General features: G+C 36.7%; 1 protein-coding gene across 6 annotated transcripts in view; it reads right to left on the reverse strand.

Moving 5' to 3' along the window:
* Positions 1-16,507, reverse strand: part of KIF27 (kinesin family member 27) — a 91,423-nt gene that overhangs the window by 25,809 nt on the left and 49,107 nt on the right. For all 6 annotated transcript variants that reach the window (XM_024132892.3, XM_024132887.3, XM_028494089.2 and 3 more), the window contains 3 exons: positions 13,049-13,162; positions 10,251-10,427; positions 4,354-4,569 (listed from right to left, as the gene is read on the reverse strand). In XM_024132892.3, coding sequence (XP_023988660.1) covers positions 4,354-4,569; positions 10,251-10,427; positions 13,049-13,162 — 507 coding nt within the window. The remainder of the gene's footprint in view (positions 1-4,353; positions 4,570-10,250; positions 10,428-13,048; positions 13,163-16,507) is intronic.

Genomic DNA, 16,507 nt, shown 5'->3' on the forward strand with positions numbered 1-16,507 from the left:
TGGCCACTGAGCCTGCGCGTCCGGAGCCTGTGCTCCGCAACGGACGGGAGAGGCCACAACAGTGAGAGGCCCGCAGATCGCAAAAAAAAAAAACAAAAAAAAACAAAAAAAAACAAACAACAACAAAAAAAAAAACTGACATTTTATAAGACCTGTAAGTTAAAACAGTTTAGAAAGGTCACAAAAAAACAAAACAAAAAAAAAATAAATGTGGAAAGAGTTTGCCTTTATGTAATGGCTGAGAACAATTTGGTACAAATTTAGTTTCTATAGTTTTGGATCTAAGTTAGGGAAGCACTGAGATAATGTAAGGCAGCATATCTATAGAACCCTGAGGATAGCCCACTCTAGTGAGGCTCCAGCATATAAATATTTGTGGTTCCATCTAACCCAGCAAAAGGTTGTAGGTTGAGAAGATGAGGGGCAATGGGAAGCTGTCCCAGGATGAAGAATTTGCCACAACTCAAACCTTAGATTATCAAGAGTTGACTATGCTTTGTCACAGAGCACTGCTTTCCAAACATGCACCAGGGAGCTTGTAAAAATGCAGACTTCTAATTCAGCAGGTCTCAGTGTTGCCTGAGGCTCTGCGTTTCTAACAGGCTCCCAGGTGATACTATTGCTGCTGGTACAGAGATCACACTGAGAGTAACAAGGATCTAAAGCAGTGGTCTCCACATTTTAGATCACAAATTTCCCATTAGTGAAAAACAAACACGACAAACAAAACCTTTTGAGCAAGCACTGCATGTATTTCTCTATAAATTATATGCATTTTCTAATGATAAAATATGAAATTTTAAAAAAACCCCAAAAACATGAAATTGAAAATATAAAAGATGAAATAAACATAGATATTCATATGTATTCTCCTATATTCCACGTATTAGGTAACTGCTCTGCATTATTAGAAAAATAGAGTTCAAATATTTTATTTTTTCTAAATTTTAGTTTCTGGATTTTACCCCCCAAAAAAGGAGGTGATTTGTCTATATTAAATTGTTGGGTAATCCTGTACTAGTATAGTGATCTAAAATCTTTCTATCATTTCCCATGAAGTAATACAATTAGAAAAAGTATTCTGATTTATTGTGGAAAGAAAAAATAATTCTGAGCAAGTTTAAAGACATCAAAACAACAAACCATTCCACCTAGATTTTACTGATGTCTTGTGTCACAGCAGAATCTCATGTTCCCGATCATCTGCTACTGGAGATCTATTTAGTACTATCAATCTTGGCGTGAAAACAGTGGTGAGAGCAGAGCCCATTTCAGAGCTACACTAAGAAGAACCAACCATGTGGAAGCAGGGTGCACAGATGCTCACAGGACCAAATGGAACCCCACCAATTGTAGGAGGCTCACTCTTCCCTCCAACAAATCCAGGGTGGCTGACAAACAGGTATCATGCATTGTGCTGCATTTTCACCACAAAACACTACATAATGTTTTTAGTTACAGAATTCCTCATGAAATAGAAACTTAAATGTTTCTTGAAGATAAGAATTGACCCTCTAGAAATGCAGATGGCCAACAGGCAAATGAGAAGATACTCAACATTGCTAATCATCAGGGAAATGCAAATCAAAACCACAATGTGATACCACCTCACACCTGTCAGAATGGCTATCATCAAAAAGAACACAAATAACAAATGTTGGTGAGGATGTGGAGAAAAGGGAATCCTCATACACTGTTGGTGGGAATGTAAATTGGTACACAGTGGAAAACAGTATGGAGGTTTCTCAAAAAACTAAAAATACAACTACTATATGACCCAGCAATTCCACTCCTGGGTACATATCCAGGGAAAAAAAACAACACTAATTAGAAAAGACACATGCACCCCATTGTTCACAGCAGTATTATTTACAACTGCCAAGACATAGAAGCAACCTAAGTGTCCATCAACAGACGAATGGATAAAGAATTGGTATATATATATACAATAGAATACTATTCAGCCATAAAAAAAGAACAAAATTTTGCCATTTGTGGCAACATGGATGGACTTGGAGGGCATTATGCTAAGTGAAATAAGTCAGAGAAAGACAAATGCTATATCACTTATAGGCAGAATCTAAAAATTACAACAAACTAGTGAATATAACAAAAAAGAAGCAGACTCACAGATATAGAGAACAAAATAGTAGTTACCAGTGTGGGGGGAGGGGCATTATAGGGGTGGGAGTATGGGAGGTACAAACTACTGGGAGTACGACAGGCTACAAGGATGTATTGTACAACACAGGGAATATAGACAATATGTTGTAATAATTGTAAATGGAGTGTAACCTTAAAAATTGTACAAAAAAATAAAAATTAAAAAAGAATGGACACTCTACCCCTCTGCAAACATAATTTGCTCATTCCCATCTCTATGCCTTATTTAACAGTGTTCTATATAAAATGGCCTTCTTTCTTATATCTATCAATATATACCATGTTTTTCATAATACAGCTCAAGATTCTGATCCACCAAGGCTGCCTTAATTGAATCTTCCCCCAAATGATCACTGCATTGTTTTGTATAAATAATGTAATAAGTATAGCTTTATTACATTATCTATAACTTGCTTTTTTTTTTTTTTTTTTTTTGTGGTACGCAGGTCTCTCACTGTTGTGGCCTCTCCCGTCGCGGAGCACAGGCTCCGGACGCACAGGCTCAGTGGCCATGGCTCACTGGCCCAGCCGCTCCGCAGCATGTGGGATCTTCCCAGACTGGGGCACGAACCCGTGTTCCCTGCATCGGCAGGCGGATTCTCAACCACTGCGCCACCAGGGAAGCCCTATAACTTGCTTTTTTATGTTCTTCAGGGTTTAGAGTTTTCTCATCTTTCTGTCTATCTCCTCAGATGTAGTATGAATTCCTCAAGAGAAGCATAATGTTTTCTCCTTTTTTTTTCTCCCATAGGGCCCAGTAACTGTCCCGGGCAGGCAAGAATTCCTTAAATCCTCATATGTTTTGCTGAATCTAAGGCTCTCAGACCTTCACATCTGTAGGCTTGGGGCTCCAATTTAACAGCCTCAGAACAACCTCATTCTGTGATCCTTGGCAAAGCTACCCCAATTAAGTTATAAAATAGGGCAGTAGAAGCTTCTAATGTCACATAGCCCCCAATCAAGGTTGTCTTCAATTTCTTTCATCAACTCCATGAACAATAATGTCATGAAATCCTTTCCCCTGTTCCTTCTTAACCAGCCCCTTTCACTTCTTGTCACACTTGCTCCAATCTAAAACACTACAAGATACACGATTCCCAGCCACTTTCTTTCTCTTAGCAGCTTTCCCTTACTTTGGACATCAACTATAAATATTTGCAGAGAAAATCCAGGCTCAAAAGCTCATCTTTGGGGCTTCCCTGGTGGCGCAGTGGTTAAGAATTCGCCTGCCAATGCAGGGGACACGGGTTTGAGCCCTGGTCCAGGAAGATCCCACATGCCGCGGAGCAGCTGAGCCCGTGCACCACAACCACTGAGCCCGCAAACCTAGAGCCCATGCTCCGCAACAGGAGAAGCCACTGCAATGAGAAGCCCAAGCACTGCAATGAAGAGGAGCCCCCGCTCACTGCAACTAGAGAAAGCCTGCACACAGCAACAAAGACCCAATGCAGTCAAAAATAAATAAGTTAAATAAATTTACAAAAAAAAGTTCATCTTTGTCTGGTAAAGTAATAAGGTATGGATACCACTGCCAACTGAAGTAAAATTTTGAAAAGACAAAGTCTGGGATAGTTTGCTAGCCAACAAATGAAACATCTTTTACATAGTTAAAAAAATAAAGGTGAGAGAAGACATATCCTCCCCTAAATGAAAAATCCTAAAAGGTATTTTTATTGGGGTTTGAGTTTTATGCATCTACTTGGCTAGGACTTAGAGTGGAACATGCTCCCATACTTTCTGAAAGAATTAACCCTTAATGCCCTAGACATCTGTTATATGTGATGAATTACCAAGTATCATTCAAGAAAGATATATAGAAAGAAGACAGGTGCCCTCTTTGGAAGAAATGAAAAAAAGTGTCCCTCAAATCTTTCTCTGTGTTCTGTGATTTCAGATGAGAAACCCCAGCTGAGAAAGACCATACTCAAAAGAAACGTTAGTCTCCCAGTCCCTGGCAATGCCTGGAAGGGGCCACGTTCATGGACCTCTACAAGAGGACATCACAGTCTCTAGTCAAGCATGCCTCATGGCGCCAAACAGGTGACAGGCAGACTCATTACATCTGACAAAAGTCTCAAGGAAACAAAGTTGACCAGATTTATCATTTTTATGTTTAAGTAACAAAGATGGAGGAAATCATCCACGTGATCCATCATACAGCACTTCTAGTTCCAAAGCATACTGACTTACTTCAGATGATAACACACTACCATTTTTAAGTTTCTCATCCACGCTGTTTCTTCGTCTCTGTAGCTGATCCTTTTCTTTCTGGAGGTCTTGAACTTGTTCTGAAATCTTTATTTTCTCATCAGCTGTGCTGCTCTGGAGCTGCACTTTCTTTTCAGACAACTCTTGGTCCAACAAGCTCAGGCGAGTTGATATTTTCAAACTATCTGTGTTTAAAGCCTAGAAAGACAATCAACCAGACACCCCAAGATCAGTTATTAGAAATCCAGACTGTAAATAAATTAGGAAAAACATAGAGAAAATTACTAAGTGAACATATTTTTAGCTTTTACATTATTGTTTTCTCCCATGGATTTTTTTGGGGGGCTGGGGAGTTTCATTTTCTAAAATCTTAAGTTGACTGCCTTTTTTTAAAAAGTGGAGATTTTTCAAACAAGGAATTTATTACTAAGTATTGCTTGGCCAAACCAGACTATACAACACAGGTTTGAGAGGCAGTATTTTTCTTTTGTATTATTTTCCAAATTAAACTTTTCTTTCTTGGCCTGTTACATAGTAGAATTAATTATGCTAACATTTCCTAGAGGTTGACATTTGGTTTGCTGTTATTTAAACATACAATTTGTTTCTACTCTTATTTCATTCCAGCCAAAATTATGGCCAGTTAGTTACGGGGATCTTCATTATGACCAATTTAAGATAATCTTAAAAAGAGTTTTTTGTCAAAGTAATTATATGTATATACTGCCATAAGGTTTAATAATTTTTTTAAAAAGCAGTCCCCTACCTGACCCTTTCCCCTGAGTCCTGCTCCCTAGAAACAACCATCTTTAACCTTTTAAGCTATTTCTTCTGGTGTTTATGTCCATGTTTCTAAATAACATTACCAATTTTAGATACTGTCTGCTGATTATCTATTACGGAAGACAAGGATTTTAGCACTCCTATGCCTCCTCTTCTGTACTTCCCCTCCCTCTATTCTCCCAACATAAGTTGTATTACAGTTTTTAGATAAACCAATGGTCAGTTTACATGATTTTGTGAATACATGAACATTTTGCCTGGAGCCTCCATCCTCCTGCTCCAAACTGGACTAGTTGTTCCTGGACTTCCTTTGGTATTATCCTGAAAATTTCCAGTTAGATCACATTTGCAGGATCCTGAGTCTTCCTTTATCATAGCTTGCACCCTTATTTTTAAGGAGCACATCCTCTAGTAGTTTCCTGAGACAGGCTAGGTAGTAGATAATTTTTTCACCGGAAAATGTCCTTATTCTACCTTCCCATTTGATTGATAGTTAGGCTAAAAAGAGAATCCTTGTTTGGAAACCATTTTCCTTATGAGTTTTAAGACTGCTTCAGGTCTTTTAACTTCTAATGAAGAAGGTTGAGAAGTCTAATGCCATTCTGACTCTCAAGATTTTCAAGTGACTAGTCTATCTGGAAGCTTTCAGGATATATTTTTTTCCCCTAGTGTACTCAAAACTTCACAATGATATGCTTTTAGTACTCTTTGCTGTGCCTTTGATAAGCTATTTCAACCCAGAGTCTTATATCTTCAGTGCTGGCAATTTTTTTGTATTATGTCTTTGATAATTTCCTCTTCTCCTGTTTCCTCTGTTGTATCTTTCTGGAATTCCTGTTACTTGGATGACGGACTTTGTGGGTTTACCTGTCGATTAAATTTTATTCCTCCTAATTTCTATTTATCTTTTTATTTACTTTCTGAGATACTTCCTTAACATTATCCTCCAATCCTTTTAATTTCCAAAAGTTCTTTCATGTTTTTTATAGCCTGCAATTCTTGTTTTATGGATAGAGTATCATCTTTTACCACCTTGAAGATATTAAGGTTTTTTAAGAAGTTTTTTCAGCTCCTTGCTCTCTCTCTAATTTATCTGAGCTTCTTTTTCTATTTTTTCATTTTGTTTTGGCCTCTGTCTTTAATGTTAGTAGCATTCCTGAAATATCTATCATACTTAAGAGTCAGGTATTAAAATCCTGATAAACTGTAGTGGGTAAGATGTGTCACAGTAGGATATATCTGGAATCTGGCCACTTAGTTGGGGGCTCCCAAATGTAAATTTTTTAAGGTCTTTTTTTCTGGGACTGTTTCAGAAAAATCCACCAATCTCCCGCTGGGAAGTATAAGTCTGGCTGCCAGCATTTTGGGATCCAAGTAGGGGTTAGGAAATGGATATCTCAGGATTCTAACTTTCATTCATTCCCTGTTTATTTTGACTTAACCCGGCCCTCTGCTGTACCTGGTTCAATCTTCAGAAAATAAATCATCTAGTCCCAGAATCAGAAAAGGATGCTTTCCTGACTATGCCCTGTTTTCATCCTTAGGCCTCACTCCTGCTGTCTAAAAATCATGGTCCCTTCATTTCTGAGTCTTTTTCATGTTTATGTGAATTATATCTCATAAAGCTGTTATTAAAAAAAAAAAAGCTAAAGTTAAAGGCTTGGCTCTCATTGATGTCCCTCTTCTAGACATTTGGATTTCAGCTTCTTCTGTTCTGCTAAGTCAGTAACCACTTATCTATCTGCTTTCCATCTTACATTTTTTGGTAACCTTTTGTCCTCTGTTGTCTCCCCTACTGTTTTTTCCCTTTATGGGTTTATAGTTTTTTTGAGTAATAGCTTTACTAAAATATAGTTCACATACCATACAATTCACCTATTTAAAGTGTATAATTAGATGGTTTTTAGTATATTCGCAAAGTTGTGCAACCATCACCAGAATCAATATTAGAACATTTCATCAGCCCCAAAAAAGAAACCCCATGCCCACTAGCAGTCATTCCATTTCCTCACCAAGCCCCCACCCAGTCCTAAGTAACCGGTATTCTACTTTCTGTCTCTATGGAACTGCCTACTATGACTGGCTTCTTTCACTTAACATAAGTTTTCAGGGTTCATCCATGTTGTAGAATGTATCAGTGCTTCATTCCTTTCTATTGCTAAATAATATCCCATTATTTCATTAATATATTATCAGTTGAAGGACATTGGGGTTGTTTTTATTTTTTGACTATTATGAATAATGCTGTTATGAACATTCATGTACAAGTTTTTCTGTGCATGTATGTCTTCACTTGTCTTGGATATACACCTAGGAGTGGAATTGCTAGGTCATTTGGTAATTCTATGTTTAACCTTTTGAGGAACTACAAGATAGTTACCCAAAGCAACTGCACCATTTTACAATCCCACCAGCAGTGTATGAGAGTTCCAATTCCTTCATATCCTCACTAATACTTATTATCTATTTTTCTGATTATAGCCATCCTAGTGGGTGTGAAGCAGTATCTCATTTAAATTTTGGTTTGCATTTACCTGATGGCTAACGATGTTGAGCATCTTTTCATGTGCTTATTGGCCATTTGTATATCTTCTCTGAAGAAATTTCTATTATATCCTTTGCCCATTTTTTAATTGGGTTGTCTTTTTATTATTGAGTTGTTAGAGTTCTTTATCTATTCTAGATACAAGTCCTTTATCAGACATATGATTTGCAAATATCTTCTCCCATTCTGTGGGTTATCTTTTCACTTTCTGGATAACGTCCTTTGCATCACAAACATTTTTAATTTTGATGAAGTCCAATTTATCTAATGTTTCTTTTGTTGCTTGTGCTTTAGGTGTAACATCCAAGAAACCATTGCTTAACCCAAGGTCACAAAGAGTTATACCTATGTTTTCTTCTAAGACTTTTACAGTTTTAGCACTTACATCTAGGTCTTTGATTCATTTTGAGTTAAATCTGTATATGTTATGAATATAGGCTTTTTTATATCATGTTTCTTGTCTGAAATGCATATGATCGCATCTTATGGTATTTCTTAAATACTGAAAAAATATGTAGTATTCTTACGACTTTTGTTTTAAAAGGAACCCAGAAATATGTCTCAAGTTTCTCTTCTGTTTTATTAAAACAATCTTCAAAGAATCAATTTTGCTATGATTTCCTGTGGGTTTTGTTTATTTGCACTCTCTGCTTACCTCAGTATGTTCTGACTTCCTAAATATTACATCTTGTTGAAACTAGAAAACCGCTATTTTCTTTTCTTTTTTCCCCCTGTATCATGAAGTAAATGTATTTCAGAAATAAGAGTCTCATTCTTATTCCTGTTTTATTTTTTCCTCTTTTTTCTTTTGTGATACAGAACATATCATAAAGGTCCCAGGTATTTTCTTCTATTTATTCACTTGATACGTTAATTTGTTAACCTCCTTTGCTGTCATTTACATGGGTCTTTTTCAGGGGTCGCAGCTTTTAAAACCTGACCCTGACAGCCAATATAAACAAGCTACCTGGATGAAGCACCAGCAACTAGGCTGGTTGGAGAGGCTGCCCCTACCCCAATGTCCAACAGCCTGCTGCTAAAAGCTATTTCAACATGTTTGGGGAACAGAAGACAGAGCAGAGGTTAAGTGCAGGTCCCCATGCCTGTCCACCTGTTATACTGAGGTGGAGAAGTTAAGAACATGTCACCATCACCTCAGATCCCAGTGGTCTAGATGCTGGATGACGGGCAGGTTTAATAAAGGGCAGGTCACTGATCTCTCTGTTCCATGACTCAATATTATAGACTGACCCCAGACTCAAGGCCAGCTGGAGGCAAAGGTTTGTGTAGACAGTCTTTGTCAAGTCTGGGGCAAGCTAGCTTCATTTTTAGATGCTATTGTTGCTACTGCTATTATTGAAAGTATGTATATATCTAATATATATATACATATATCCAAAAAAGCTTCTCCTTGTCCTTCTACTCCCTCCACAATCATTCCTTTTTCAAAACCTGAAATTGAGGTGAAGTTCTTCATAAAACCACTTCTTTGACTGGCTCAGAGAACCCAAGTCCTACAACAAAATTTTTTGTAAAGATACCCTTGTCTTTTTTTCTTTTTTAACTTTATTTATTTATTTATTTAAAAAAATTTTTTTTGGTTGCATTGGGTCTTCATTGCTGCACATGGGCTTTCTTTAGTTGCAGCGAGTGGAGGCTACTCTTTGTTGCAGTGTGCGGGCTTCTCATTGCAGTGGCTTCTCTTGTTGCGGAGCACAGGCTCTAGATGCGCGGGCTTCAGTAGTTGTGGCACGTGGGCTCAGTAGTTGTGGCTCGCGGGCTCTAGAGCACAGGCTCAGTAGTTGTGGTGCACAGGCTTAGCTGCTTGAGGCATGTGGGATCTTCCCAGACCAGGGATTGAACCCATGTCCCCTGCATTGGCAGGCGGATTCTTAACCACTGTGCCACCAGGGAAGTCCCCCTTGTCTTTATAATTAGAAAAATAAACAAATCTTCATTATACAAAATCTTCTTTCTTTTATAGGAAATCTGCAAACCCCTAACTGTGAGTAGTAAGTGATAGATCGTTTTCAAGTCTATTCTTCCAAATTATCAATGTTCACTCTACAGCATCAAATGGTACAATTTATTTTTAAAATATCCACTAAGGTTAATAATAGAGGCTGCCAGGGAAAATGGTCAATTATTGCTTAATGGTTACAGAGCTTCTGTTTGAGGCAATAAAAAGTTTGGAAATAGACAACTGTGATGGTTGTACCACACTGTAAATGTAATTAATGCCGCTGAATTGTACACTTCAAAATGGTCAAAATGGTAAATTTTATGTTATGTATAATATACTACAATTTTTAAAATACCCCAGAAAAGTTAATAATAAGTAAATCATACTTGGTAGAACAGTGAACATTTTACTTCAAAATAGATTTTAGTGATAGTCATTAAATCAGCACTAATAAGCGAAATACACTGAAAACCAGAAAAGTTCTTTTGGTTTCTAACTTTACAGTGGTATGATTTACTTCACAGAGAAAAATAAATCCTAGTTTATATGGCTTACAACCAGAATCAAAGAGCATATTAAATAGAATACCTGACTAGATCGTAACTTCTTATTTTCCAGATGGCTCTTCTCCTGTAACAGGGCCTCCTTCTTACAAACTATGGCCTCCCGTTTCTTTAAGTCTTCTTCCAGCTCCTCTAATTCTTGGCGTTGGTTCAGAACTTTCTCTACTTCTTCATCTAACCATTTCTTTTGCTCATCCAATTTCTACATTAAAATTCCAAAGCAATGTTATAATTTGTTTTTCTTCACCATCAAATGTATATGGTAATAATATAACTTCAGATTGACTAAAACACCTTAAATGAACATTTAAAAACTATCTGGAATACCTTAAATGAACAGTGAGAATAATAAAATAGTGTCTGTCCAAAACTGTCAAGAAATGGTTCTAAGTGGTTCTAAGTTAACATCTTTCTTTGTTATTTTATAAGGAATTAAAATTTATTCCACAAATATGTTTGAGTCTGAGATTTTTCAGGCTGACAGTTTTCTTTATATTGAGAGTTAGTTCTGAGAACATGCTGGATATCTTCTCTGTTACAGAGGTGCATACCTCTATCACAGCACTAATATTACTGATTGTTCTATGGTCTTTCTCCCCTACTTGAGCTCCTTGACTGATTGCAGGGACAGTGCTTTTTGCCTCTCTAGCCCCAGTGCCTGCTCTACTGCCTGGCCCATGATTGGTTTTCAATAAAATGTTAAATGAATTCTTGATTCAATCAATCAACTAATGAGGTGAATAAATGAATACACATTGTGGAAGACATAGATGATGGAGCATGGAAATCCACTCTGCATTGTATATAGCCTGTCAACATCAAATAATTACAAAATAAAATAAATTGAGCTGTAAAGATTTCCAAAACAAACATCTCAGTATTCTCTTGAGTTAAGGATACCCAGAAATAAGTACAAACAAAAATGTGAATGGAATGACTGTCCAAGATGAACTCTACCAAGTGCCCATCTGCACTGGGACACAGTAATGAAGCAATGCCACCTAAATAACAAATAATAAGAAAACCAATCAATATAGTACTATTTTCCAGTTCTTCTCAAACTTGATAAAAACTGTCCCTAGAAATCTATATTAAGACAATAAGACAGTGAATATGCATGAGAAAAAGAGAGCAAAGTGGCCAAGGCAAAGCAGGTCCAGAGCTATGTAGTTTTCCATCCAGACCTAGATAGTATGGTCCTATAAGCAACAGCACATCTAAATAATATTGAGGCCTAAAACAGCAGCTCTACAATTATTAGGAACAGGAAGCATATCCCAGAGCGACTACAGAAATACTTTAGTTTTGTTATATCCAGCTATACCTTAGAAACTCCATATATGAGACCCTATGAAGACTAGCAATTAACTTAAAACATATTCTACAAACATTTCTTGACTGTGAGTGGGGTTTGAAAGATGCATAACAGATATTCTATAAGCTCCATTCCAACAGGAAGGAAACCAAAAGATTATGACGGTTGATAATAAATGTTGTATACAGCTAACTCCTAGGTACTACGTATGCAAAAATGGAAGGAGGGATCGGTTCTGTCTGAGAAATGGAAGAAATGTCAGTGCCAGCCTCACAGAGTAGGCAATATTTTAGCTGTGCTTTGAAGAATGGGTAGGAGTCTGCTAACATAATACAGGTTTTTTTAGGGAAATAATAATAAATGAATGGATTTTTCTGCATTTGATATAATAAAGGTTATTATGATTTGTGCAATTCACTGTATCTTAGTAACTTTTCTGAAAATTTCTTATTTTGTCTTTTCTTATAATAAATATTCCTACCACACAGTTCCAATTTTAAATACTCTCTTCTTATAAGAGAGCTTCATATCAAATCAATGTCCTATTAAAAGCTCTTTGGATAGTCATATTGATTAATTTATAATCTTGTTCTTGTTTAGAGTCAAATTCTGGAAAATGTTGTTTTACAACATTAAAAAGCATGAAGGTTTTTGTTTGTTTGTTTTATTATTATTTTTAACCCGACATAATCAGTGCAATTGTGGGAATCTATTCCTGTATTCATTTAAAATTTAGATCCTTAACATTTTGAAAAGCAAGTCTAACTATTCTGTGCATTCCTACCTCACCTACTCCTCCACATACCCTTCCGCCCAGAAATATTACCAAGCACGTCAGAGAGAGAGCTCTTCAACTAATTTCTAAAATACACTAGTAAAATAACTGAGAATACATTCATGTCCTAAATTTTACTATTAAAATATATAAGATTTAAGAAGAGAGAGCAAATAAATTTTTCAGAATTAAGGTGATGTATTTGCATTTGAGGGTAATTACAATTTTAAGCACAGTAATCTTCTTTAAGACTTTTAGAACTGCCATGTCTAATTTACATAAAATTAAAATTTTGTTTCTTTGAACTTTGATATTAATCTATGGATTTCATTTTTTAAATGTGGCACTAAAACAATAGCTTTTTAATATATTATATATGGTGCATATACAATTTGGTTGTGCTTGAGTAGAGAGCTCTTATCTTTAGAAATATATGCTTCCAGGTGAATAAACCAGTCTTGACATGGGAATAAATACAATCTAGTTTTCATGTTTACATTCCACAACATTCAAATAAACCCATTTCTACTGAAATAAGAATACAGCACATTTCTGGATGGGAAATTAATTTTTTAATAACACAAAAAATTCAGAAGAAATATTAGAAATTTTGTACTCAAGTGGCAAAGTCTAGTGTTTGAATATTTTATTCAGAGTCCACCACTTTTTACCCCTACTTAGACAATCATCAAATTGAAGAGAAACCAGGAAACACTAAATAGAATCGACAAACCTGGAGTTGGTCTATACTTCCAAACGAACCTTTTCTCCTTTTCATCTTAAATGCACCAAGATCCTCAGCTTTCAGTTTTAGACCTTCTTCCTGTTCTGTTTTTAACTGTAGTTCCTATAGAAAACAGGAATTGAAAACACCTTATTGCTTTTACTACATGTTCATCATTAAATATTTATGCAGATAATCATTTTAACATTTACTTTCTTAGTTGCAAAAAGAAAGAAAACTAGTAGATGAAGGTTGGAGCCATTTAAGAAGAAAATAATGTTAGCCCCTCATTCAAGCAATAAAATCTCACAGTAAAAATCAGGATTTACTAGAAAAACTAGTATTTTTTTTCATTCTTTGCCAGTGTTACAAATTTGCATAACAGGGATAAGAGTATGAAAATTATAAACCTGCTCTTTTCTTCTGCCTTTCTGAGTCCATTACCTTCAGTTAGTCCACCCAAGGCACCCATCTGCAATGGGGATATTAGAATTTATCACAGGAGAAATGTAAAAAGAAAAGTTATATTCAGTTTCCAGCATTCAAAAATCAGATTTTGCAGCATGAAAATAGTCTTTCAAGACTGATCATGGTCCTCTGAAGAGTATTTTCCAAATTCCTTTAGTTTCCATTCACATCTTAAGAGTCAAGTCAAGAGGGACCTTGTGTTCTACTGGGGTTTAGAGACGATGTTGCCATCTACCACCAAAGCTTAGCAGGAATCAGGAAGGAGGCCATGAACTCAAAGTGAACTGGTCCGCACTGCTATTTCTTACTGGTCCATGATGGATAAGTACAGAAATTAAAAGTAAGTGTTTAGAACCTTTTACAACAATTTAACAGAATAATTTTATGTCTGTTGAATCTAATAATTAAAAGATAGACTTGTATATTTTAGTTTTTATTTCATTTTTCTACTAGTTCTTGTTTTATAAAGGTATTGGGCTGTGACAAATTAATAATAAAATGAAAATTGTATCTTTTCCACAGGTAATTTCAGAAGTACTGATAAAAAGGAAGTCTACCATTTTCCAGCCCTGGAAATGGCAGAAAGGAGAAAAGAGACTGTAAAAAAGATGTGTGTCCCAATTTTCTTCTCTCGGAGTTTTGGCCCAGAAAGGTGATGATAAATAAAGGTATCACTGAGAGCAGACAGAGAAAATGAGGACTGCAGCGCAGAGGCCTCACACCCACATGGGTCTGCCCAGTCTTGCTGAAAGAACAGAGAAGTACGATCAGGAAACAGAGACTAATTGGACTCCTTGGCCTCAGATGATGAGGATCCTGAGTTGAGAACAAATAGGGGTCAGTTATTGTGGGGAATTGACCCCAAAACTGAAGGTGAGGACAGGCCACTGGGCTAGCAAGCTAGATGGAAGATCTAATAGTCTCAACAGGGATTTATAATGCCATTAGGGGATGAGATGAAGCCAAAGCACCTCCAGGCTCTAAGCTGAAAGTGAGACCAATCTATGAACTATACTGGCTTCACATCAAGTGCCAGCAGGGAAAGGTGAACAAGAGAGAGCAGATTCCAGCCAGTCACATACAAGGACCAAATGAAACTCAGAAAGTTCCTTCCCCCTCAACACCCCATCACAACACTTTATATGATGCAATAAAGCTACACACCCGAAAACCACATATACCAGACTCTATCTTGAGAATCATGGGGAGGAAGAGGCCAAGAGACTGAATATTCTTATTCAAGAGAACTGAGAATTACTTGAAGGAAATGTTTAAACTATCAGAATAAGGTTTGGACAGACTGGTTATTTGGTTAGTTCCCATGATATTTCCAGAAATTCTCGTGACATGGTTTGGGCAGGGCAGGGTGGGAGGTGTGTCATAAGGAACACAGGTCTGCTATAGACTAGATAAAGAAATTTTCTATGCCCACTTGAGTTGAATTATGAGTGCATTTGGACCCTGTTATATTTACTACCCATTAATTTTTCATGCTTCCCTAGCTCTAGTTCACAGTTATAATTTAGCCCCTGTCACAGTCACAGCAACTTCAGGATGCTGAAATAAAGACACCTTATACTGGAGCTGACTACCTACTATTCTTATTCTTCTACAAATGCTTTGAAAGTGTACTGCAGGTGGTCTAATCCCCTCTTTTGCATGTTGCTCTAGACATTATTACCTTTACCTTATATTGTAATCTCTATTATAATAGTAAAATAACTGTCTACCAGGTACTGAGCTATGCTTTTTACATCTACTTAATTATCCCATTTAATCCTCACAATAATCCTATGAAACAGATACCATTATAAATCCCATTTTATAGATAAGGAAATTGGTGCTTAGAGAAGTAAAAAGCCCAGGTCACATTTCAGGGGTTCCCATACCTTTCCTTTATAGCTCATCCATAGTCTTCAGTTAAGAACTGCTGCTCTACGGAGAACCTATGCAGAAGTCATAGTATTCTCTGGAAATGGTTTAGTCAAGTGAAAAATGGAATGTTAGAGAGTTAGCTCCAAACAGAAGACAAGATATCCCTTAGGACTCTGAGCAGGTTTTGTTTTTGCATGAAGTAGTAGAAACTTCAATATATCTTTGGGGCAGACTGTTCCTTTTTCTGGAATACTCATTCTCCCCTTAAATGGGTCATATTTCCCTAGAATGAGAGAAGGAACAAAATTACCCTAGATAAGAATGTAAAAAGTTTAATGCAGGGGATTAAATGCAATCAGAGAAGAAAAATGCAGGGGACACGGGTTCGAGCCCTGGTCTGGGAAGATCCCACATGCCGCGGAGCAACTGGGCCCATGAGCCACAACTACTGAGCCTGCGCACCTGGAGCCTGTGCTCCGCAACAAGAGAGGCCACGAGAGTGAGAGGCCCGTGCACTACGATGAAGAGTGGCCACCGCTCGCCACAACTAGAGAAAGCCCTTGCACAGAAACGAAGACCTAACACAGCCAAAAATAAATAAATAAATAAAATTTAAAAAAAAAAAGAAAATGTAAAGATAATCTACAGAATGGAAAAAAATATTTGGAAGTCATGTATCTGATAAAGTTTAATGTCCAGAATACATAATGAATTCCCACAACTCAACAACAAAGAGACAACCCAGTTAAAAAGTAGACAAAGAACTTGAAAAGACATTTCTCCAAAGAAGATATACAAATGGGCAATAAGCACATGAAAAGGTGTTCAATACCATTAGTCATTATGGAAATGAAAATCAAAACCACAATGAGATTCCACTTCACATGTACTTGGATGACTATAATAAAAAAGAAACAGAAAATGACAAGTGTTGATGAAGATGCAGAGAAATCAGACCCCTCATACATTGCTGGTGGGAATGTAAAATGGTGCTGCCACTATCAGAAACAGTTGGTGGTTCCTCAAAAAGCTAAGCATAGAATTAGCATATGACCCAGCAATTCCACACCTAGGTATTTCAATTCCAAATTGAAAGCAGGTACTTGAACAGTTACTTCTATGCCA

Source organism: Physeter macrocephalus, chromosome 9 (genome assembly GCF_002837175.3).
Source record: "Physeter macrocephalus isolate SW-GA chromosome 9, ASM283717v5, whole genome shotgun sequence".
Taxonomy (NCBI): Eukaryota; Metazoa; Chordata; class Mammalia; order Artiodactyla; family Physeteridae; genus Physeter; species Physeter macrocephalus.